This window comes from Coffea arabica, chromosome 7c (assembly GCF_036785885.1).
Source record: "Coffea arabica cultivar ET-39 chromosome 7c, Coffea Arabica ET-39 HiFi, whole genome shotgun sequence".
Classification (NCBI taxonomy): Eukaryota; Viridiplantae; Streptophyta; class Magnoliopsida; order Gentianales; family Rubiaceae; genus Coffea; species Coffea arabica.
This window is the reverse complement of record NC_092322.1, coordinates 24,356,564-24,378,556: the sequence shown is the minus strand read 5'-3', so window position 1 is coordinate 24,378,556 and position 21,993 is coordinate 24,356,564. Positions and strand designations below refer to the sequence as shown.

The window sequence follows — 21,993 nt, the reverse complement described above, 5'->3', positions numbered from 1 at the left end:
TAAGCTAATCTTGATCTTGTGTTTGCCCAAAAGCAATTCTGCATACATTTATTTTTATCTACTTCAATGGCATAAAAGAACCCTAGACTTTTAGCTTGAGTTTCTTGAAAATACATGTGCATTCTCTGTGCATCCCCTTCTTTAAGTAATTTTTGCCTTTCATTGCCTAAGTAGGATTGAATATCAGATGAAGTGCAACCAACATTACTTTCACCACCACATTTGCTCACCCAAGAATGGCATTATTTTTCTTGTGGGCACACCAACTTCATTAAGTATAATGACAAGACTTTTTTGAGTAGGTGTTATAGTTCAATGCCCACAGAGAAGCCACGTACTTCTCGGTGTTGTTAAATCGTGGTTATGTTGATCGAAAAATCTGCTCACTACCCACTTTTCTTCTTCATTTAATTTTAAACTCATTATAGCCTTGTATCCTACTCTAGTTATTGCATGAACTACACCAGTTTGATCGTCATCCTTTTTTGTAGTTTTTCTTTTCCCTTCTCTTGAACAAACATAATCAACTCCAATCAGTGTTTTATCTTTACGGGAATGTCGAGTGTGATTCTTCCGTATACTAAAACCTTTCCAAGCTGAATATGTCTTGTAACATGCTTGAGCTTCATCTAAATTATCAAACGTCATGCCTTCACAAGGCTCACGAGGAATGTTGCGCAAATTTGGACCATTAGAACACAAAATTGAACCATCATTGCAATCGGAATCTTGAATTGGACCTTCAATTGAACCATTAGAACACAAATTCAAATCATCATTGCAACCAAAATTAATCTCCAATTCCATCCTGTGACACAAAAAAAGTATTTTAAAAATTAACCAAATTTGAAGACAATGAAAACCGTTCCTATATTACTGGAGAAATGGTTAATCAGGATTAAAAACATTCCTATTTTGCATACTATATTTTACAACTTTTACTTACAAACACATACAAATAACATAAGGGTTGCTTACAGTATAATACAAAAGTTTCAAAACCAACAAGAAATAAACTTGTTTGCATGAACACATAATGATCATACACCAAAATCGAAACATTTTGGTTCATAAAAAAATATATTTTGAACTTTTTTTTTTATGGTTTTACGAAAGTAAAAACCCCCTACCCATGGGTTTTACACATAAATTCCAAGAATCTACATGTTTCTGTTAAACTTTTGAGATTTCTATTGAGATCTAAGTAAAAGAGTACAACAATTCTTTTACCTATTTGTCATTGTTAATCCTGTACTTTGGTTGTCGCTCATCTTCTATGCCCGACTTCATAGTGATATTGGAACTGATATAAAAAAGTGTGGGTATAAGAGAAGGTGAGAAATAGTAATAGTGAACGAAGTTTTGCTCCGTATAAGAAATGGTGAGAAATATAAATAGTAACGAAATTTTGCTCCATCAAAATATTGGACCTGATGTAAGAAAACCTTGGCCAATTAAAGAGATACGTGTCAGGTTTTAATGGAATTCGAACAATTGCAAAGTTCGGATGGAATAAATGCAATTTGGGTAAAAAGGTTTGTTTGACAAGTCAAATTCTAAACTTATCATGTTTCGACCTCCCAATTAACACAAAAAATTTCATGATTTAGCAAGGAAAACTCTAGTTTGAATCCTGTTGCTAGTTTAGACTAAATAACTGAAAGAGTTTGAATCATCCTTCACTCAGTAAAAACTTATTGAAGTTTAGTTAACAAATAAATCATGCCAAATGTGAATATCATTTCAAACCTAACTCTCTTGACTCCAATAGCATAAAACTTGATATTTTTTTTATAAAATATCCGTAATATAAATAAATAGTCCAAAACTGAACACAATTTTAACCTCCATAATATAAACAAAAGAATTTGAAAACTCGCACCATTGTCTCGGACTTCTTGTAACAATAACCTTTATCTCCTACTAAAAAAGGAATTTAGTATAAATAGTTTGACCAGGACAAAAAATTTCCAAAAATTGGTTGTGATCTCGTACTACTATTAAAATTTTTAGCATAGATTGTTTGACCAGGACAAAAATTTCCAACTATTGGTTGTATGCTTGTACTATTTATTAAAAGCACCAAACAAAAAAAGAAAGGGTTAATTACATTTACCTCCCCTGAAGTTTGACCATATTATCAATCAATCCCTATAATTTGTCCAAATAACGGTCTCACCCTTTGAATGATCAAACATTTAACAAAAACCCCCTTAATGCCAAAAATGCCCTTATTGAGGCCATGTTGCATTAAAAAAAGAACATATTTTTATTTTATTAACCTTGAAGCAATCCAAAAAAAATAGAAAAAAGTTTTTACTTATTATTTTATAAAAACCATATATTTGCTTCCATAAAATCAATAATTATTTTAAATCTTAAAAATGAATATTAAAAATTAGATAAATTGAAAGAAAAATAAAAAAGAAGCAATTATTTTCAATCCTCAAGTGTGGTTCGAATTTGTGATTCAAGGCATGCTGCGGAGAGCACAAAGCATGTTTTCCTCAATTAGAACCATACTTCAGGAATTAAAATAATTTCTTCTTTTTTTTATTTTTCTTTCAATTTATCTAATTTTTAATATTCATTTTTAAGATTTAAAATAATTATTGATTCAAAACTATTTATGGAAGCAAAGATATGATTTTTATAAAATAATAAGCAAAATTTTTTTCTATTTTTTTGGATTGCTTCAAGATTAATAAAATAAAAATATGTTCTTTTTTTAATGCAACATGGCCTCAATAAGGGCATTTTCAGCAGTAAGTGGGTTTTTGTTAAATGTTTGATCATTCAAAGGGTGAGACCGTTATTTAGACAAATTATAGGGATTGATTGGTAATATGGTCAAACTTCAGGGGAGGTAAATGTAATTAACCCAAAAAGAAAAACGCAACAGAGCCCGTAGAGTTGATGAAATACGTAGCTCTTAAAAGTAGAAATGCCAATTTGGCGCCGATGTTGTTGACTCGTTGGCCTTTTGCTACCTCTTCACTTTGGACTACGACTTGATCAACATCGCCATCAGTCGGCGTTGGACCGTCGTCGTCATCCTTAAGCTCCTCCTTTCCTCTTCCCCAAAAATATCTCCATTCGTCTCAGTTTTACACAGTGAGTATACTCGCACCTTTGATATTCTCTTCTCTGCAATTTCAGTATTTTTTAATTTTTTGGTCTTAATTGTGGCATAATCTTGTGGATGAATTTTAATATTCTAAGCTTAAGAGCTTCATATCTCCGATTTTCTTTATTTGTCATAATTTTAGCTTCACGTCTCAAGAACTCTCTTCATTTCCAGAATATTCTGTTTCTTTATGCTTTTCATAGAATTGTATTTATTTGTGATGCTATGATTCTCGCATGGATTTCAATTGTGGAAGCTTAAGAGCATCTTCTATTCTCTGCAATTTCAGCACTTATTGTTATTATTATTTATTTTTTTGGTCTTAATTTTGGCATGACCTCGTGGATGAATTTTAATTTTCTAAGCTTAAGAACTTCATGTTTCCGAATTTTCTTTATTTGCTGTAATTTAGGCTTCTTGTCTGAAGAACTCTTTTCATTTCCAGAATTTTCTGTTTCTCTATGCTTTTCTTAGAATTGTTATATTTGTTATGTTTTGATTTTTGCGTGGATTTCAATTGTGGAACCTTAAGAGCTCTTTCTTTAATTCCATAATGATCATTTCGTGTATTTGCAATCATTATGACTTAGATTGTCTAAATCACTCACTTTCCAGATAATTTTTTTGAACCCCCTGAGGTTTTTCCAGAATTTTATTTTTTCTATTATGTTGTAATTTTTGCGTGAATTTGGATTTTCGAAGCTTAAGAGCTCTTCTGTATATTTTATTTCATATTTTCCAAATTTGTGTGTCTGCAATAATTAAGACTGGTTGACTCAAAACCTCTCTTGATTTCCAGAATTTTCTATTTTTGTATGCGTTGAGCTATTTTTAGTCAGAATTTTGTTTTTCTTTATTATAACTCGCATTAATTGTAATTTTTGAAGCTTAAGAGCTCTCTCTTAATGTATTTTCCAATTTATTTAGTTGAAATAGTTAGAACTGCTTGACTCAAAACCTCTCTTCATTGACAGAATTCTCTGTTTTTGTAGGCCCTAAGTTAAGTTTCCATAATTTTCTATTTTTTGTCTGTTATAATCTCATGTGAATTTTAGTTTTTGAAGCTTAAGAGCTTTCTAATTTCATGTTTTCCAATTTTGTATATTTGCAATCATTATGACCTCTTGTCTCAGTGCCCCCATCTCGTTAACAGGGTTCTCTGTTTTGTATGCGCTGAGTTATGTTTCCTGAGTTCCTCTATATTCCACATTAACATTCTGTTATAAGTCTTGCATGAATTTTAATTTTGGAAGCTTAAAAGCTCTTTTTTTGTTTTATCAAGTTCCACAATTTCCAATTTTGTGTATTTGCAATACTTGTGTCTTCTTGTCTCGAAAACCTCTCTTCATTTACAGGATTCTCTATTTTTAACGCACAGAGTTTCCGGAATCCTTTTTTTTTTTTTTTTTTTTTTTGTATTTTGTTATAATTCTCAGCTAAATTTTAATTCTTGAAGCTTTAGGGCTCCTTTTAAGGTTACATATTTTCCATTTTTGTGTATTTAAAATATATAGGAGTTTTTTTTCGAGAATTCTCTTTTTTTTGTGCTCACTGATTCATTTTTTTTCCCTGATTATTTTCCCTCTTTAGGTTGTGTGAAATTTGAAGCATCGGTGCAGAGAAGTAAAATGGGAGGACGGTCGTCCAAGAGTTCACATGGGAAAAAGTACACAAATCCTTATGCAAGTACTTATAAAGAAATCCCAAAGCAATATGATTCGCAATCGAATGTATATGCACAAACACAAAAGCAACAGCCTAGTAAGCCGGTGACAGCACCACAATCAGTATTGGAGAAGGTGGAGAAGAAGCAATATTCACAAGAAGAAGAAGTGGTATCGCCCAGACTAGGCAGTGGGTATGGCAGCAGTGATGACGAATTTTATGATGGCATTCCCAGGTTTCGAAGAAGTTCATTGCAAAAATCCAGGTCCCGGAGGGCTAGGGTATATTCATAAATTTATATTGCTGTGGATATCTTTTTATTTATGTTTTTATTTTTCTCTTTCAAAATGTTGTTTTCTCTTCTTGATATTTTTCTGAGTTGAAGCATAATTGGTAAATTGTTGTTTCATGGCTTGTGTATTGAATGTGAATCGAATATCTTAATTGGCTCCTTGGGGACTATGGGACTGGTTTAGATGATATCACTCCATGTAATATAGAAGTAGCATTCTGGCTAGTCTATCAATTTTTCATAGCAGAATTATTAAAGCATCAATACTTTATGGAGTTCATTTTGAAGAGTAAAGGATCCAATTGAAGGCATGGATGTAAGCCTGGAGTGGACTACAAGAAAATTGTGGCATTGAGCATGGAATTGAATTATGCCTTATTGTTTTTACTCTTTTTTCAAGTGATCATTTACAATATTTAAAAGTAGAGAGAGTATTTATAACCACCTGGGATTCCTAGTACTCTTGGGTGATAACTAATAAGCCTTAAGATGACAATACTGTTAGTGCAATGATTTGTTCATTTGTCATCCAAAGCATGTAAAGGTAGACAGGTGATAGGACTTTTGAGATGTAAAATGTAAACATGTGTATGAGAGGGATACTGCATTATTAAATTTGAGAACCTTGACTTGTTTAGCGAGTATACAGGTAATGTTTGAGGCATTAGAATATGTTGACGGAATCTGAAAAGATAATTCTTGGAAATGTAGTTTACCATGATGCATAGCTCCAGAATGGTGTATCACATGGCTCTGGACAGAGGTTAGCTATCTTTTGCACTAAATGTGCATGTTGAAAGACAAAATGGTGGGTAAACAAGCAAAGATAGTATCCTTTATTAACTATTGAGATAACAATTTTCAAAAATTTTGCATTTTCAGTTGTTATTTGTGCATCAAAAATGAAGATTGTTCAGCTATGTCTTGAAGTTTTCACAGTAAAATATGGAAGTCATGACAAAGAATTTGACATAAAATTTTGATATGATTGGAATTTTACTTCATTTTATAAGGATGATTCCATTTATTTTGCGAAAACAAAAAGCATATTGTAATTCCAAAAACACCTTTCTATCATGTTAATGGTGGTGGCAGATATGATTTATCTTAGATTTCTGAACCTCAGAACTGCTATTGCTGGGGGAATTATGATGTCACTACTGTCGACTACCATTTCAGACTTGAAATTATTGTGATTAAGAAAAAAAAAGTTTTGCAGCTGCAATAGAAGTGATAAGAATTCGGACAGTAATGTTTGTGATAAAAAGTCTGATTGTGGAAGCAGTAGAACTGTCTGAGGAAATTGGCTTAACATTCAACTCGAAATTCTCATTTCCACTGTTTGCATAATTGACTGGTTTGATCACGAATACTGGAACAATTTTTGGAGTTACGTCTTGGAATATATGGGGGACTCAACAGCTTCTAGTAAATTTATTGGATACTTGGCTCGCTGCGAAAGAATAGCAAATTTTCCCAAAAAATTACTTTCCAAATATAAAAAAATTGATAAATAATTATTGAGCAATCTTTCTATACTGTTGATGTTCAAAAATATTGAACAGATAGCATACGAGATTGAAAAAAACAAAAACATAGAAGACAGAAAAAGAGTGAGTGTGGAAGAGGATGCTGAAATCCTGCATTTTGGTGGTTTCGTTTCTCTAATGGTAGAGCTTAATTTTGAAGTTCCCTCATACTCTTGACGAATCAATTTAGTAGCTAATCAATTAGTTTCTGATGAATGCCAATTCTAACCAAACATAAAATGTCTTGAAAAAGTTGATTTAATCAGGAAAAGCAGTCAGTCCATGGAGATTGCTTATTCAGGAAAAGTTGATTTACAGGTTTCAGAAAAGGCTGCTGAAGTATTTGACACGCTTGGAAGCAGCATGGCTAATTTGAATCCAGGCAGTGCATTTCTTACTGGCGCATCAGCAAAGAACAATGAACTTTCGATTTTGGCATTTGAGGTTGCCAACACAATTGTTAAAGGGTCAAATATCATGCAGGGACTTTCAAGAAGGAGCATAAAACTGTTAAAGGAAGTAATTCTTCCTTCAGAAGGCGTACAAAATTTAGTGTCAGCAAATATGGATGAACTGCTAAAGATTGTTGCCACTGACAAGAGGTTGTTGAGCATCTTTTGGATGTTTTTGTATTATCTAGTGTTCAAGAACATAGCATCTAATTAATAGGAAGACTTTCTATACAGGGAGGAGCTGAAAATTTTTGCAGGTGAAGTTGTTCGTTTTGGAAATCGATGTAGGGATTCTCAGTGGCACAACCTAGACCGCTACTTTGCCAAGTAATTTGTTTATTTGTTTTTCGTAGTTTTTTAATTCTGCCTTAAGTTTTCAACAAATTCTAGTTTGTCTTCTATGCTACTTATCTGTGTGTTTATACTCGTCAACAAATTCAGCACTTGTTTTCCTCGAGTTTTCACTTGGTTTATCTAAAATGTTCAGACATAGCAGAGATCCTCAGAAGCAGATGCGGGAAGAAGCTGAGTCCATAATGCAGCAGTTAATGATCTTGGTCCAGAATACTGCTGTTAGTACCATAACTGTTACATTTTAATTTTTGTTTCAGACTGTACTTAATTTTCTTTTATATTCTCATAGATTAGATTGGATTAATTTTTTTTTCTTTTGCCCCTTGGGGTGTTAGGGTTATCCTTGCAAAGCGTGGGTGAACTATATCAAAAAAGTGCCTTTTAGGGTGGTGGTATTCATTAATAGAAAACTCTTAACATAGAATGATGATCTTTACATTGTATACGGACAATACTTCGGAAACTGATCAGATGCATCAGGAGGTGATAGTTGCACCTTTGGGCATTAAATACAAGGAAATTTTACGAGAATCAGATGCATGTTAACTATCACACTAGTTAAGTAGAGTGGGGTGTAAAACTGGAGGAAGAAGACAACACTAACATATATTGATTTTAACAAAGTCACTAATGAATTTTAACTAAATGGGAAGGTTTTGGATGGACTAGAATGAAGAAAGATTTATGCTGCCAACCGACCTACTCTACGAGCAGCATAAAGCTCGTTGAGTACCTCTTGCAAAGCAGAAACAAACACTGGACTTTTTTTGAAAATTCATTGACACATTCTTGTGCTAATTCAAGTTGCTTCTGTATTTCCATCAATAAACAAATACTGGACTTTTTTGCTCTAGGAATCTAGTTAAATTATGGAAAATGAAATTCCTATAAACTGTCTATCCTGTACTTGGTTTAGTGGAAAGCAGAATTCAAAAGAATTATTTGAATTGAGCAGAATTACTGTCAGCCAATTAGAAATTGTGATAGACTCTCGATTTCTGTTGCTAGTATTTAATTGATATCTCATATCCATTAGCACATTGTTGTGCTCATAAAATGTGTTTTTTTTTGTTTTCCTCCAATAAACAAGTACTGTACTTTTTGGTTCTGGGAATCTTGTGAAAAAATGGAAAACCAATTCCTTTAAACTATGTGCCCTGTGTTTGGCTAAGTGAGGAAGCCAGACAGTGATTGGAATAATTGGAAAAAAAGAAAATGGAAATTGTACAATATGTTTTTTACAAGATAGTTAACTGAAAAATAAAATACTGTACTTCGATTTGAAATAGAGTTTAGAAATTTTTGTATTCCTTTTTATTTACTATGACTTTCATTTACTGTAGCTTTTATAATTGGATTCAAGTTAGTAACTTCTATTTTTTCCCTTCCTTTCTTCTTAATATCGAATAGAAAATAGAGGAGTTGAGTAAATAAAAAATCCAGGGGGGGGGGGGGTTCATGGCCAAGAGTGAAGATGTACGTGTAATTATTTTTTTTGGGGCAAAAGATTTTGCTTGTAAAGTGTAAAAAAACTAAGAGGTCAACGAAAACCAAGAGATTTACAGAATTATATATGTATAGATGCAGTCAACAAAGAGCTCAACGAAAACCAAGAGTAGATAATTTCACAGCTTTTCTCAAGCTCCAATTTGGCATTCTTATGAGAATAACTATTAGGACAACTCTTCAGTTTAGTCTCTCTTTTTTCTTTTAGGCGTCATCTTAGTAGTAACCTTGTTTTCTGAGTTTTTAGTGGTTTCTTGAATTTTGAGCCTGAAGGATATTTTGGTCTTTTAAATGTCTGCAGGAAATATCCTACAATTTTGTCGTTTTGTCATTATTTTAGTCATCCCTGTATTAGGTAACTAATTGGAGTCGTCATTGTTGAGGGAAGTTCTATAGCTGAGTTTATCTTCCTATTTGCAATAGGAAAAAGAAATCTTAGGAAAGTTTATAGCTCATAAATCCTAATGCTCCCTATAATATTCTAGGCACAGGGAAATTGATGAACAAAGAGTGAGTTTATTGGGCTATTAGTTGTTTGTTCTTCTTCCCCTCTTTTTCCACCACAGCCCCAAAACAGCCACAGAATCCTCCCATTTTCCCTCAAGCGCCACATCAAATCCTGACTACTGCTGCTGTACAGGGCAGGGAGAAGATGGTTTTTGACGATTTCCGGCCAATGCTACCGGAAGAATATAGAACAAGCCACCCTAAAGTTATCAAATGTGGCATTGGAGTTCTCAAACCATCACTGGCAATCGTTCGAGTCACTTAAATGTCAAGGTCAACAGTAGCTACCTATCACCCAAACCTTCCCCAAACTCAATAAAATTTATAAAAATGGTCACTTAAATACATGGAGCTTAAATGACTCTTCAGTTCCTACTGAATCCTAGTCAAAAGTTGTTAGTTGAAACCCAAAATCCTTTAACAAAATTGAATTACAATGTTGGTGACATAATGCCAATTTTTACAAATTAAACATCCTGAGTTGTTCATTATGCCAAAGGACAGTTAAATCTATAAATTAGGAAAATTCAAAACTATCACCAACAACTGCTGTATCTTCTCCTTTGTATTTGCATGATCCATTGAACCATACTTCAATTTTCTTTTGCTCCCTTAAGTATTTGGATGGTGTTAGAAGCTTGCAGATAGGTTGCAGATTGCAAAGTGAGATTAAACCATTGTTGTGCATGGATAAATATTGTTTTCCGGGGGGATGGGAGATGATATCTTGCTTTTAATTGGGTGTCGTATCTTCCATCTGCAGATGCTTATTTGTAATAACATGTACCTTTTTCTTTTAGTAATGTTACAACTCTTGTTCTGTGTTCTGAAAATTCTCTTTGTCAATTATCTGATAAAATCTAGATTGCTTGCTTTTATTATGACAATCTCTACATGACTTGATTGAATATTTTACTTTCAAAGGTGCAATAACTATGTTTTGAAGTTTTAACAATGTCATATATTTCAAAGAACAAAGAAAATTTATAAACTTTTTTGTCTCCAGGAGTTATACCAAGAGCTGCATGCACTGGATAGATTAGAGCAAGATTACCAGCATAAGCGTCTAGAAGCATGCATATCAAGTGCCGGTCCAAGAGGTGCACATTATGTTCTCTCTTTTGCATGTTATTAATGGTTTCTGTTATGCAACACTTCATTCTTAAAATGGTCTTTGATGATAGCTGAGCAATGCTTAATCATAACTGCACTAAATGAATGTGTAATTGATTCCTTGCTTCCTTTCAGCTTAATAAGGCACTAATAGATGTGGTTGACTTAATTTTTTGCTTAAGTTAACCCGTTTGGGTTGTCCGAGAAGATTTTGAAAATAGAACTTGTAAACATGGATCTGAGAGTCATGATCTTGGGGTGCTAGGCTGATGACGTAGGAGAAGCCTTACATCTGTTTGGTTGAGGCAATTTTCTTATGTTATTTGGGGGACACCCAAGGGCTTTTCTTTTGGGGAGGGGGGCTCTGTGTGTGTGTCGGGGGGGTGCACTGTTTCCAAATCAGGAACAGTTTTCTATTCACATGGCGTCTCTGACAACAAAATATTTCAATCCTACATAATTTGAAATATCAAATGAATTTAGGACTAGTCATATTGTTCCATTTTCAAATTGATAGTGAGATAAATTTATATCATCTTGGATTCCAACTTAATTTTACAATGTGATTTCTGTGTTACTAGTTTTTAATTGACTTGGAAGACAAACTATATAATGATTATAGTTTTCAAAGAGACTTCTCTTCTCTTCATCACATTTACTTTATTTCGGTACTAATGTAGTTGAAAATGAGCTGAATCGGATGAAGCATTGGATAGTTGAGCTTATCTCAGTTATTGATTGAAATGAAGCTTGAAGCATACTGAGCTCAAGCTCAAGCTCAATTGACAAGTGAAAAAGAGTAATTGGAACTGGAGTCAAGTTTGAGTTCATGTTTGATTATAAGTTATGCAAGCAGAAAATGATTTGTTGAGATTGTTTTACAATTTAGTCTCCCCTTAAGTATCTTCTGATTTGGTGAGTGTCAGATAATTTCTCCATGTGTACATGAGCGAAGCTACATAATACATATGTTTGATGACGAAAAAAATCTGAAAGATCACTTTAATACCCAATAAATCTCCTATGATGTGATTTTATGCTAGTTTAACTGGATCACCCCATAAAGTAGAAAGTTAGAAAAATTTTAGATTTGGATGCAATTATGTAATCTAAGTCAAAGGTAGGCAGCATTGAAGAAAGAGAAAAATAATAATTTAGAAGGAGAATATATGTTTAAAATGGTGACATGCCTGTCATATTGTGATAGGAAATTGTATTTACCTAGACATAAAGAACCGATCTCATCATAGGAAAGAGAAAGAAAAGAAATGAGAGAAATGAAAAAAAAAAAAAAAAACTAATGAAAGATTGAAACTTTGCAGGGTAATACAACTTACCCTGCCATTTTTTGGTTCTGGTTCTGTTGCCTTTGTTCCCAGATTTTTTTTTTTTTTTTTTTTTTTTGCATATAGTAAACTTGTACGAGTTTATCTTTCTTATGAAATATTTAAAAATTACTATTTGTTAACATGTTTACCTGTTAATAGCTGGCTAATTATAAATGTTAGCATTTTAATAAGCATTGGATGAACTTGACAAATGAGATCAAGTGAAGTAAAATGTTTGAACATGTAAATTTGTTATGACACTATCAATATCAATACTGGGCAAGTAAGCGGACATTTGAAGAGGATTTTCACCAGACTGGAAAAACTAGCAAGCTTTATGATTTAAACTCGTATAGTAAATGACTGAAATTAAGCTTGGGTGTTATTCGAAAAACTAATTAACAAGTAAATAGCTTGAAGGATTTTTATTTTATTTTTTATTGAGCTTTGTTTAGGAGTGATTTATTTTTCTTCTTGTTTAAAACCCTTAAATGACCATGAGAATTTCTTATGGCCTTTTCATAGGCAAAGACCATGACTTTCTTCATGAGGCATATCCATTCTTTCTTCTGCTTTTCCTGGCCCTTTTGGGAGTTTGCCATTGGCTTTCTAGTTCATCCTCAAAAACTTAGGCGATGAAACCACTTCAAGATTTTACCTTTGATTTCACTTAAGAAAGATTGACAAGGACTCAGAACCATTATTCAAAATATCCATGCTATCATCAGTCTTGTATGAGAATCTTTCAAGATCAGTTTTCAAACCTTCTTTTACTGAATCTTTGTGTTTCTTTTCACTCTCTTCTTCATTTGTTCATCAATTTTTTGGGTCTCCTTTTATATATCAATGGCAGATGTGATATCAAATAATAATTAATCTTTTTTTTTTTGAATGTTGTTTTGGTTGTTTTGTTGATTGCAAGAATCATGTATGATGTGGCAGCTGTACCATGAAATTGACATGATTTTTTTAGATGCTTGTATTTTAACGACCATTCTCAATGTGTGAGTATATTCTATAAAATTCCTTTAGGAGTATACTATGGCATGTACACTGCACGGGGCTCGTGATTTCTCTCTGAAGTCTTTGTTCTGTAGAAATATTAAGACTAAATTGGAGAGAATTCTTGCCACTAGAAATTCCATGGTTTCTTTGCAAGTTGTTGCCTATTATATATTGGTTCCTTGGATATATTTTAGTAGGATTGGGTTAATTATCAAACTTAGGATTTGGCATCTACAAACTATGAAATTACACTCCCGTATCTTATTTACTGGATTTTAATTTGGTAATATCATTCTCTCCCCCATTTTCAGTGGCAAACACAAACAAATTTTATGAATTTACCTACAAATTTCTGCATCCTTTAAATTTGTCCTAATGAGTCAGCTATATGGCTATGTAAAAGTTGAGACATATGGCTGTTTGAATGCATGCATATATCAGCATCATTACCAGGTGTTTTCAACTTAAGATGTCCATATTATCTTTAGTATTGTCAACAAAGAAAGGTTAAGGTAGACAGTATCGTGTGGCTGTTGTTCCCTTCTTCCTTCTACTAGCCCATATATGAGAAAATTTTGGTTCTCATCCACAAATCAACAAAAGCCTAGTTCTGGGTAATATTTAGAGTTTTCATGATGTATGAATCACCTAAAACTTTTGGGAGTTGTTAAACACAAAAGACCTATGAAAGAGATGCATACAATTGCCAATGAAATGGCTTTGCATCAATTTCATAATTGAATTGATTCAAAGTTTTCTAAGGTATTTAACTTAGCATATCATTAATTTTCTTTTGTTTCTCTTCTCTTTGTCGTATTGACGTTTGAATTAATTGTTCATGATGCTGAAAATCTTTTTACCTAGTAGGTTCTTGATGACTCACTTTGGATACTTTCTGATTTGTATTTGAGAGATGGTAAAAGAAATTTTAGTAATGTTTGGTTAATGATACTTTTGTAACAGGTAACAGCCCTGCAATTAAAAACCAAAAGAAGCTTGTGAAAAATTTAAAGAGAAAGACTCTCTGGTCGAGAAGTCTGGAAGAGGTATTTCTTTTCTTGATTACTAATTTTACAAATATTTTTGCTAAAAGCAGAGGGTGAAAAATGGTCCTGCCTCCTAGAACTTGTGGCTTTTCTTAAGCCGCATAGGCTGAGAGAATTCACCATCATCCATCAACTCTGTGCTTCAGAACTTTGGTAGATCAAGCATTGGTTCATCCAACTAGATTTGATTTGGTTGAATCCATCAAGTAATGGTGATTCTCCAGTGAACCAGTTTCCGGGAAAAGCTGAGTTACACCAAACTAGTTCTTACTTGGTCTAAATAACACTTTTTGACTTTATTGATTACATTTTTAAGCAATCTGTCTTAAAAGAAGAAACTTTCATAACCATGCCTTTACCCACTTGAAGTTATTAAACTGCTGTTAAGTTTCAACCAATTTTTCTGTTTAAAAGAAGCTAAACAGTGTTTACATATGATTTAGTTTGAAAAAAATGTCTGGTGATCTTTATCCGAATAAACAGATGTGGTGAAACCGACACTCAGAATAGACAAAGATATATTCATAATATCACAGTCTATTCTTCATTGTTTCTGGAGTTGTGAGTAATGCTTGCTGTACCTAAGTTATATGTAGTGCAATTGAGATTATCTGAGATAGACACTACACTCCCCACACATTTCCTGAAAGCTCCTCCAGCCTCATTTTTCTGCCAGGATATTACTGTCTTTAACAGAAAGGACTGCCATTCTTAATGCCATTGTACTCTAATTGCCTGAATAATTGAAGTATATTGTATGCATAGAAAGATATCCATAGCAGATTGATGTTCATACATGTTGGACAGGCTAGTTTTTATTCATGAAGAACAGAATTGAATACAAAGTCTTTTAAAACCATGAATGCAGGTGATGGAGAAGCTTGTGGATATTGTCCTCTCTTTGAATCGAGAGATAACTAATGTCTTTGGAAACACAGGTATAATCTGAATGCCTGAAAGTTACTTTGTTTTTAATGGGATAGAGAAGCTAATATTCTTGATCTTTTTATAACAGCCCTTTGCTTAAGCTAGACAAGTAAAAGCATGGTATTCCTTGATGGAAGTACTTGCCCTTCCCTGAAAAGAAGGAAAAGAGCAGAATATGTAAAACCTACAAGTCATTAAACAGCTTACGCTAACAAAAATGTAAAATTGTTACAGATACTTGAACCATTCCATCCCCTTACTTTAACTTTGTTGCTGTCATCCTTCTAAATCCTGATATCATCCTTATGCTTCCTTTAAGCCTTTTGGTTGTAGTTTTATTGACCTGTTAATCTTAATTTGTATCCTTGCTTATAATAATGTATAACGTGGAAACTTTCTTCCCCTTACTGATCGATCTTTGCAATTTGTTTTCCTTTTGTCATACTTATACTTTATCTACTAATTGTTGAAGTTGAATCATTTTTTAAAATTTGGATATGCTTTACAAATTTCTATTTACTTAATTAATGAGTTTAAAGTCTATGTGGCAATTTTTATGTTTTCAAATTTCTTCCTTTTTGTATCCCTTGCAAATTTCAATAACAAAAATCCAGTTTAAATTTACATAGGAAACTCTTTTTATTTTTCCATTCATACATATTGCATATATTCTATTGCAATTTTCTTAAGCTATTGAATCCATTGTATTATTCCCAGAGTGTTCCTTGTGGTAAGGCAGCATAATGAGATGGCATACTGATTAATTGCCAAATAGGTTACTTACAACAGTAACATGCATCATTAAAAAAGTTCTGAGAAACCAATTCAAGCTTCAGGTTTTAGTTTGCATCTCATTACCAGCTTGATGGAAAGAAAAAAGTTATTTAGTTGATAAGTGGAAGTACATAAAGCATAAGTGTCATAGGACTGACGTAACTTGATGATAGTTGCTGAGCTATAGGTGACCCCAAGTGCTATTAATCCTTCCAATCTCACCTAATATGATCCATGGTAGGGGGATGGTTGCGCATCAGTGATCGGCTAGATGGTGTCACTTGGATCTTCAAGTTTCTACTTAAATGTTTAAAAGCTGAAAAGGGTCGGAAAGTTGGCAGTGCCTGTAACTATCATGGGAAACTCAAATTTCACTTCTTCCCGTAGATGTAATTTGTTGTAAAAATCGCTTTAGTATTCAGTTTTGAAACATGTGGAGTCACCTTTGAGTCTTTATCAAAGAAATACATGTGGGTATTTACTTAGTGATGTTCAGTTAAGTATTCTTCTCTGATTTTGGAGAAATATATACAAGTGACGTGTTGTATATTGTTTTAGTTTCCAGACTGACCCAATCAGGCATACTGTTTAAATTGTCAGAGGCTTCTTTCTGGGCTGGTAAAGCCCTTAAACCCTTAAGTTGATTATCATAAGGAAGCTTGGTGAAATCAAATTTGCTCAGGAGGATTGGAGTACCTTTAATTAATCGTCCGTTCATGTGTCTTGGTTCCCCTTTTTACTTTCTTTACTTTTAATAATATGTGGCCATCATTAGATGATTTTATGGCAAACAATATTTTCACATTTTGAGATGTGGGAGCCTTGCTTTTAAAATATTGATATATATGACCACTAGTGGTTTATGGCATAACTTTAAACTAAATATCGCAATCTTAAAATGTGATAGTAATCTTCTGATTCTTAACAATGTGCTTGTATTAGTTCATTGTGGTTAAGAGTTCTAGTATTTATTTGTGATATGCAAGTATCCAAACTAGTGTTCCAAATCTTCTAGTCCTTTATATACTACAGGTGGAAGGCTTTGAAACTATTGTTAGAATGTCCCTTGTACATGAAATATTTCCATGGTAAATTCTTGAGGTTTAGTAGTTGTGAAAGTTTTTCTTAATTTTCTTTCTAGGTTTTTATCCCAACCAATGTGATTTAATTTTATTTTATGGGTTCGTTTTCATTTCTTTTCATACTAGTGATTTTAACATGTTATAACTATGTTCCAATGGATAATAGTAAGACGTCAAAGTGGCTGTCTGATTATGGTTGTTCCAAGGTTTGAAATTGCAGACCTTGCGATTTTCTGATTGGGTGAACAATTTTTCAAAACAGTGGTTTTTTGATATCTTTGCAAGATAAGTTCTACTTTCAAGAAATATATTCCTGCTTAGCATTAAGTCTTAACAGTACAAATAGGACATTTTGGTCCAATTACACCCTATTTTTGTTCAAGTACCCCCGCGCCACTAATGCTGCACTTCCTTTGAGATTGCTAAAGCCTCGGCATAGAAGTTCATTCAACCTTTGTGCTTCCCCTCTCCTCGAGTGGAATGTTTGTAGAATAATTTATTCTTTCTGAGTGCTTCATACACGGCAATAGATAGTGTCCACAAAATTTTAACTCGCATTAAACTTTTATTGACTAGTCTTTCAGTTCCATGTGTTGCCAATTATTCTGATGGTGCTATTTGGCCTTTTAATTTTTTTGTTAATATTCATGTCCAGTCAATCTTTTTGTTTCTTTTTTTTTTTAATTGTCTGTGTGTGGGGGAGGAGGGGGAGAATGAAATAAGACATCAGGTTGTTTTATAGAATTTATCTTGTAACATAAGGAACTTTTGAAGAAGTACTACTTTCAATTGATTATGTAAGAACTACTTGAAATGGAAGTTCATATGAGCTGAAGTGGCAAATCTGAAGTTGCAGCGTGTGTTGGTGAACGACTAAAATCAATATACTAATGTTTTAGTTGATGTTGGTTATTAAGGTAAGGACAAAAATTGGAAACTACTCTTAAGCCCAAAGAAAGACTATTGGTAGCAGGTGGCAGTCATTCTTTTGGCCCCTTGACATGAAATATAGCAGGGTCAAGCTTGCAGAAGGTTAGGTTAGATTAGGGAAATTTTTACCATTGGATTAAGAAAGGTAGAATTGAGTAAAGTCCTAATATTAAGCATTTATGACTTTCTATTTGTAACAGTGCTAAAAAATGATTCTTTCATCTCAAAAAATTTTTTACATTGGATGGAAAATTCCCTATATCTTCTCTCTCATCATTTACAGTGTGGAAGTTCATTGAAGTCTGTCTTGACTTATGACTTCTTTCTCTGAGAAAACAAATTTATATTGATCCCTTCTGACAATGTCCTGATGATATTCCTGCAGATGAGGATATACCTGATGTTAAAGATATGGGAAGCCAACAAAGATTGGGACCATCTGGCCTTGCATTGCATTATGCTAATATCATTCTCATGATTGATTCAATTGTAAGTGCATGCACATTTTCTCACTGGTGGCTACTTCTAGTTTTCATTCTCTACTTATTGAATTTTTACCATATTGCTGAGTTTGGGCTCTGTTCTGCTGGTCATTGTAGAGATTTTTGCATGGTTTTAGTTTCTCAAAACATGCTTTAAACCAGCATGGATGATTTGAAGGAGCTCATAGTTTGGTTGGTTGAAGGTTACCTGCACTTCCTACTTGAATAACTTAGCAAGTCCAAGGATTTTTCATCTCCCAAAGTTTCTGGATACTTGGGGTGCTTATCCATGATGGGCATTGACACCTTCTTGGGTCTTAAGTGCACACTATAGGTTGGCATGTTGAAAAGTTTGTATATTGAACTAAACAACAAACAATATTTAAACCTGCACTTTAATGTTGAATTATATTTAGAGTTAATGACAATCTGTCTCCATAAAATATACCTTGATTCCCACTTTACCTCCTAATCTTCAATTTTTGTCACTTAACCCCCTAAGAGACAAAAATACCCCTCTATTATGCTAAGTGATAAAAAATGAAGGTTAGGGGGCAAAGTGAGAATTAGGGGATAAATTGCATTTAACCCTTATATTTATCACAAGGGCCTTTCTTATTCTGCTTGAGTGGTGACTTGAATGTTGAAGATCTCTTATTTTCTTCAGACGTGATAAATAATGGATGAAGAGCTTGTAAAATTGTTTCTTTTTAGTTGAGTTCATTCTTGCAAAAATGGGTTAGTTTCTTGGTTTTCATGGGTTTAAAAGGATCTTGTATTTTCTTGGTTACAATGTGCTAAGTTGGTAGCTCATAGAATTTAAGTGATAGGACTATAGAATGGGAAAAGCAAAATCATCCCCACTAGACATGCTACATGGGAAGGGAAGCCACCAACACAATGTATGAATCCTTGTCTACAAATAAAAAATGTAGCAGGACAAGATCCTTTTAGGTATATGTGTTACTATCCTATTCCCTGAGATCATTTATGAACAGATATCTATTTTGTACTATTCTAAAATGTAAGGTGTTGGAAAAATAGCTTGTTACTAGTCCTTATCTTTTCTAGTTGTGGGACATGGCTTAATTACAAAATTTCTCTATTGTTGTTTTTCTTGAAATAACAAAAATAATACTGATCTTTTCAATTTTGTTTCCTGAATTGGAGAGATTGATCTCCAGGAAATCTGACTTTGAAGTCAATCTCCTAAAGATCAATCAAAATATGCCACTGGCTTGAGGACCAATTAAAAGGAAGAAGTATGTCTAAAAAATTCCAATCTTAGCTTCCATCACCACCATCCTCACCTCTCCTCTTTGCTTTATGACTAAGGAAGTTTGCATCTCTTTTTCCATTGATGTCATCAATCCCTCATCTCTCTTGTTCAACTGCTGTTGAACAACTCCTTCAGTAATACCTCAATCTCTGAGAAGAGAGGTGACTTGATGAAAACAAAATGGGGTTGGGAAGAAGATGTGAACCTAATATAGCGTAGAATGAATGGAAAACTTTTGGTTTAGGAGAAGACAGGGGGAGGAGTAGCATGGACCCTGGAGTGGCTCACCTTCTAGAATAGGCGGTTTGAAGGACAGGCTGCTCTCTTTTCTTCATTTTTGTTTTTCTAATATGACATGAGAAGCCTATTTCCAAAGACCACACCTCTGTTGCTTTAATTTTTATTCCTAGTTTCATATGAGAAGTTTATTTCTAATGGCCATGTGTGTGTTTTTCAAACTTCTAAAGTTGATTATCTAGAAATCTATTCCAACAAATTAATGATGTTAACGTCTTCTGGGTAATGAAATTCACACACCGTTTTTGACCTCTTGCCTCAAAACAACTGGCAAGCATGTGTATTGGACATGGTACATAATAGGGGCATGCAAGAAGTTGGTGTTTGTAAACATCATTCCCAGTACTCGAATAAAAGCTGTGGCAATTGGTGTAAATAACCCTGTGGGACATGTTTCTGCTTTCCTTTTTCTTGGGAAAGGGGGGGGGGTGGGGAAAGTGGGGATAATTGGTATGCAGTGACTTTGGTACCTACTTCTGTCATCGTACATCCTGACACTCCGCAATAGTGAAATCCTTTCAAAAATTTTACATTTAAGCACAGAAGAATTATCTGTTTTCTATGTCTATTCCTAACTGCTGGTATCATTTGTGCTATTCAATTATGGAAATTTGATTGGTTCCAGAACAATTTAACTGAACATGTTTCTTATATGAGCAGGTAGCACGATCAAGTCCTATGCCACCAAATGCAAGAGAAATTTTGTATCAGAGCTTGCCACCTAGTATAAAAACTCCACTGCGGTCCAAACTGCATTCTTTCCATGTTAAGAAGCAGGTATTGTACTTTCGAGTACTCCTGCAGAACTTGGCCTGCATTTGAACTAAGTTTTTTGCCACAAGTCCTGAGCAGATACTGTTCAATTAGTTACTTCAACTATATCTTCTTCTTTGTTTGACCAATCAGGCACATTTTCTGTGTATTAGTGCCAGTTTGTTTTATTGCTATCGTTTCAGTTGCTAATAGTCTATTTTTTTATTACTTTTGTTTGATGATTACTGAATTTAGATGTTTCTCAAGCTCCTGGATTTTCTTCTGCAGCTTGCAGTTTCAGAAATAAAAGCTGAGATGGAAAAAACTTTACAGTGGCTCGTTCCTGTTGCGACAAACACTGCTAAGTAAGATTTCATAGTTTAAAAGACACAATTTTTGTTATGTATGGTGTTTTCTTCTGTTTTTCTTGGTGATGTTTCTGATCTCTTTCTGCAATCATTTGAAAAGGGCACACCACGGTTTTGGTTGGGTTGGAGAGTGGGCAAACACAGGGTGAGTGATAACATTTGTTTAACCTTGTCAAAATGATCCTTCTTTCTACCTCAATGCATAAGGTACCTATTAGCCGTTATTATCTTCCTGAACTGATGGAGCAATGGGTCTTATTCTTCAGATCTGAATTAAATCGTCAATCTGTTGCACCAAATGATATTGTTCAGATTGAGACACTCCATCATGCAGACAGGCAGAAGACAGAAGCTTATATATTTGAATTACTGTTGTGGCTCAATTATTTGGTAAGCCAGTCCAAAATTAGTGTTAGTGGCGGCAATTCGACGTTGTCTACCAAATCCCAATGTAATCCAACCCTTGAGCAAAGTGATCAACAGTCCATACAGAAAGATGCTCTTAGTACATTGCCAAAGTCAAGTGTTGAAGTTTCAGAAGATGGGGCGGCCCGTGAGCAACAACAGACAGATGAAGGGACTGAGTGACTATGACCTCCTTATGGACAGGTCACAAGAGCTCAACAAAACAAGCAAAAACATCAGGTATTTTGCAACAGAACAAATCCCTGTGAATACGACTTCGTGAAACATTTTTCCATCCATTTTATGCTCAACAAAGAGGACAAACTAGATGTCAGAGGGGAGTTTAGAAAGAACGATAAGGTATTTTATTGCTGATATAAACTTTCATGGGGGTTGGGAGTGGGAGCATCAACAGAAGCAACTCAACCTCCCATTGTATTTGTACCAAACTAGGGAAAAAGACATCCTCCTGTACAGATACTGTTGCCAAAAAACCTCAGAGCTCCCCTGCTGCTGTATTTTCTCTGTCGGAGTTTTTCTGTATGATTCAGATGAAAATACATTGGTGAGATTTGTATATAATTTGAGGAATACGAAAAACCTTCCTCCTCCTCTCCACCACCCCACCCCCAAAAAACAAAAAAAAAAAAAAAACTAAGTTGTGATTAAAGACACTGAAAATCTTTTTCTAGGAGAAGAAACATAACGACTCTGCGTGTATAATTCGGTAATTCAAGAGAATATGTTCCTCTAAACCAAGAGGAAACTCTTC

At 33.9% G+C, this 21,993-nt stretch overlaps 1 protein-coding gene across 1 annotated transcript; it reads left to right on the top strand.

Annotated features, from left to right (window-relative positions):
- Nucleotides 1-2,944: 2,944 nt before the first annotated feature.
- Nucleotides 2,945-21,803, top strand: LOC113700066 (protein PSK SIMULATOR 1-like). The gene is made up of 13 exons (XM_072056654.1): nucleotides 2,945-3,114; nucleotides 4,718-5,073; nucleotides 6,932-7,215; nucleotides 7,300-7,392; nucleotides 7,553-7,637; nucleotides 10,439-10,532; nucleotides 13,842-13,924; nucleotides 14,793-14,862; nucleotides 18,023-18,126; nucleotides 20,356-20,472; nucleotides 20,737-20,813; nucleotides 20,917-20,961; nucleotides 21,083-21,803. The coding sequence occupies exons 2-13, from the start codon at nucleotides 4,756-4,758 to the stop codon at nucleotides 21,402-21,404; spliced, it is 1,692 nt and encodes a 563-aa protein (XP_071912755.1). The 5' UTR covers nucleotides 2,945-3,114; nucleotides 4,718-4,755; the 3' UTR covers nucleotides 21,405-21,803.
- Nucleotides 21,804-21,993: the final 190 nt, after the last annotated feature.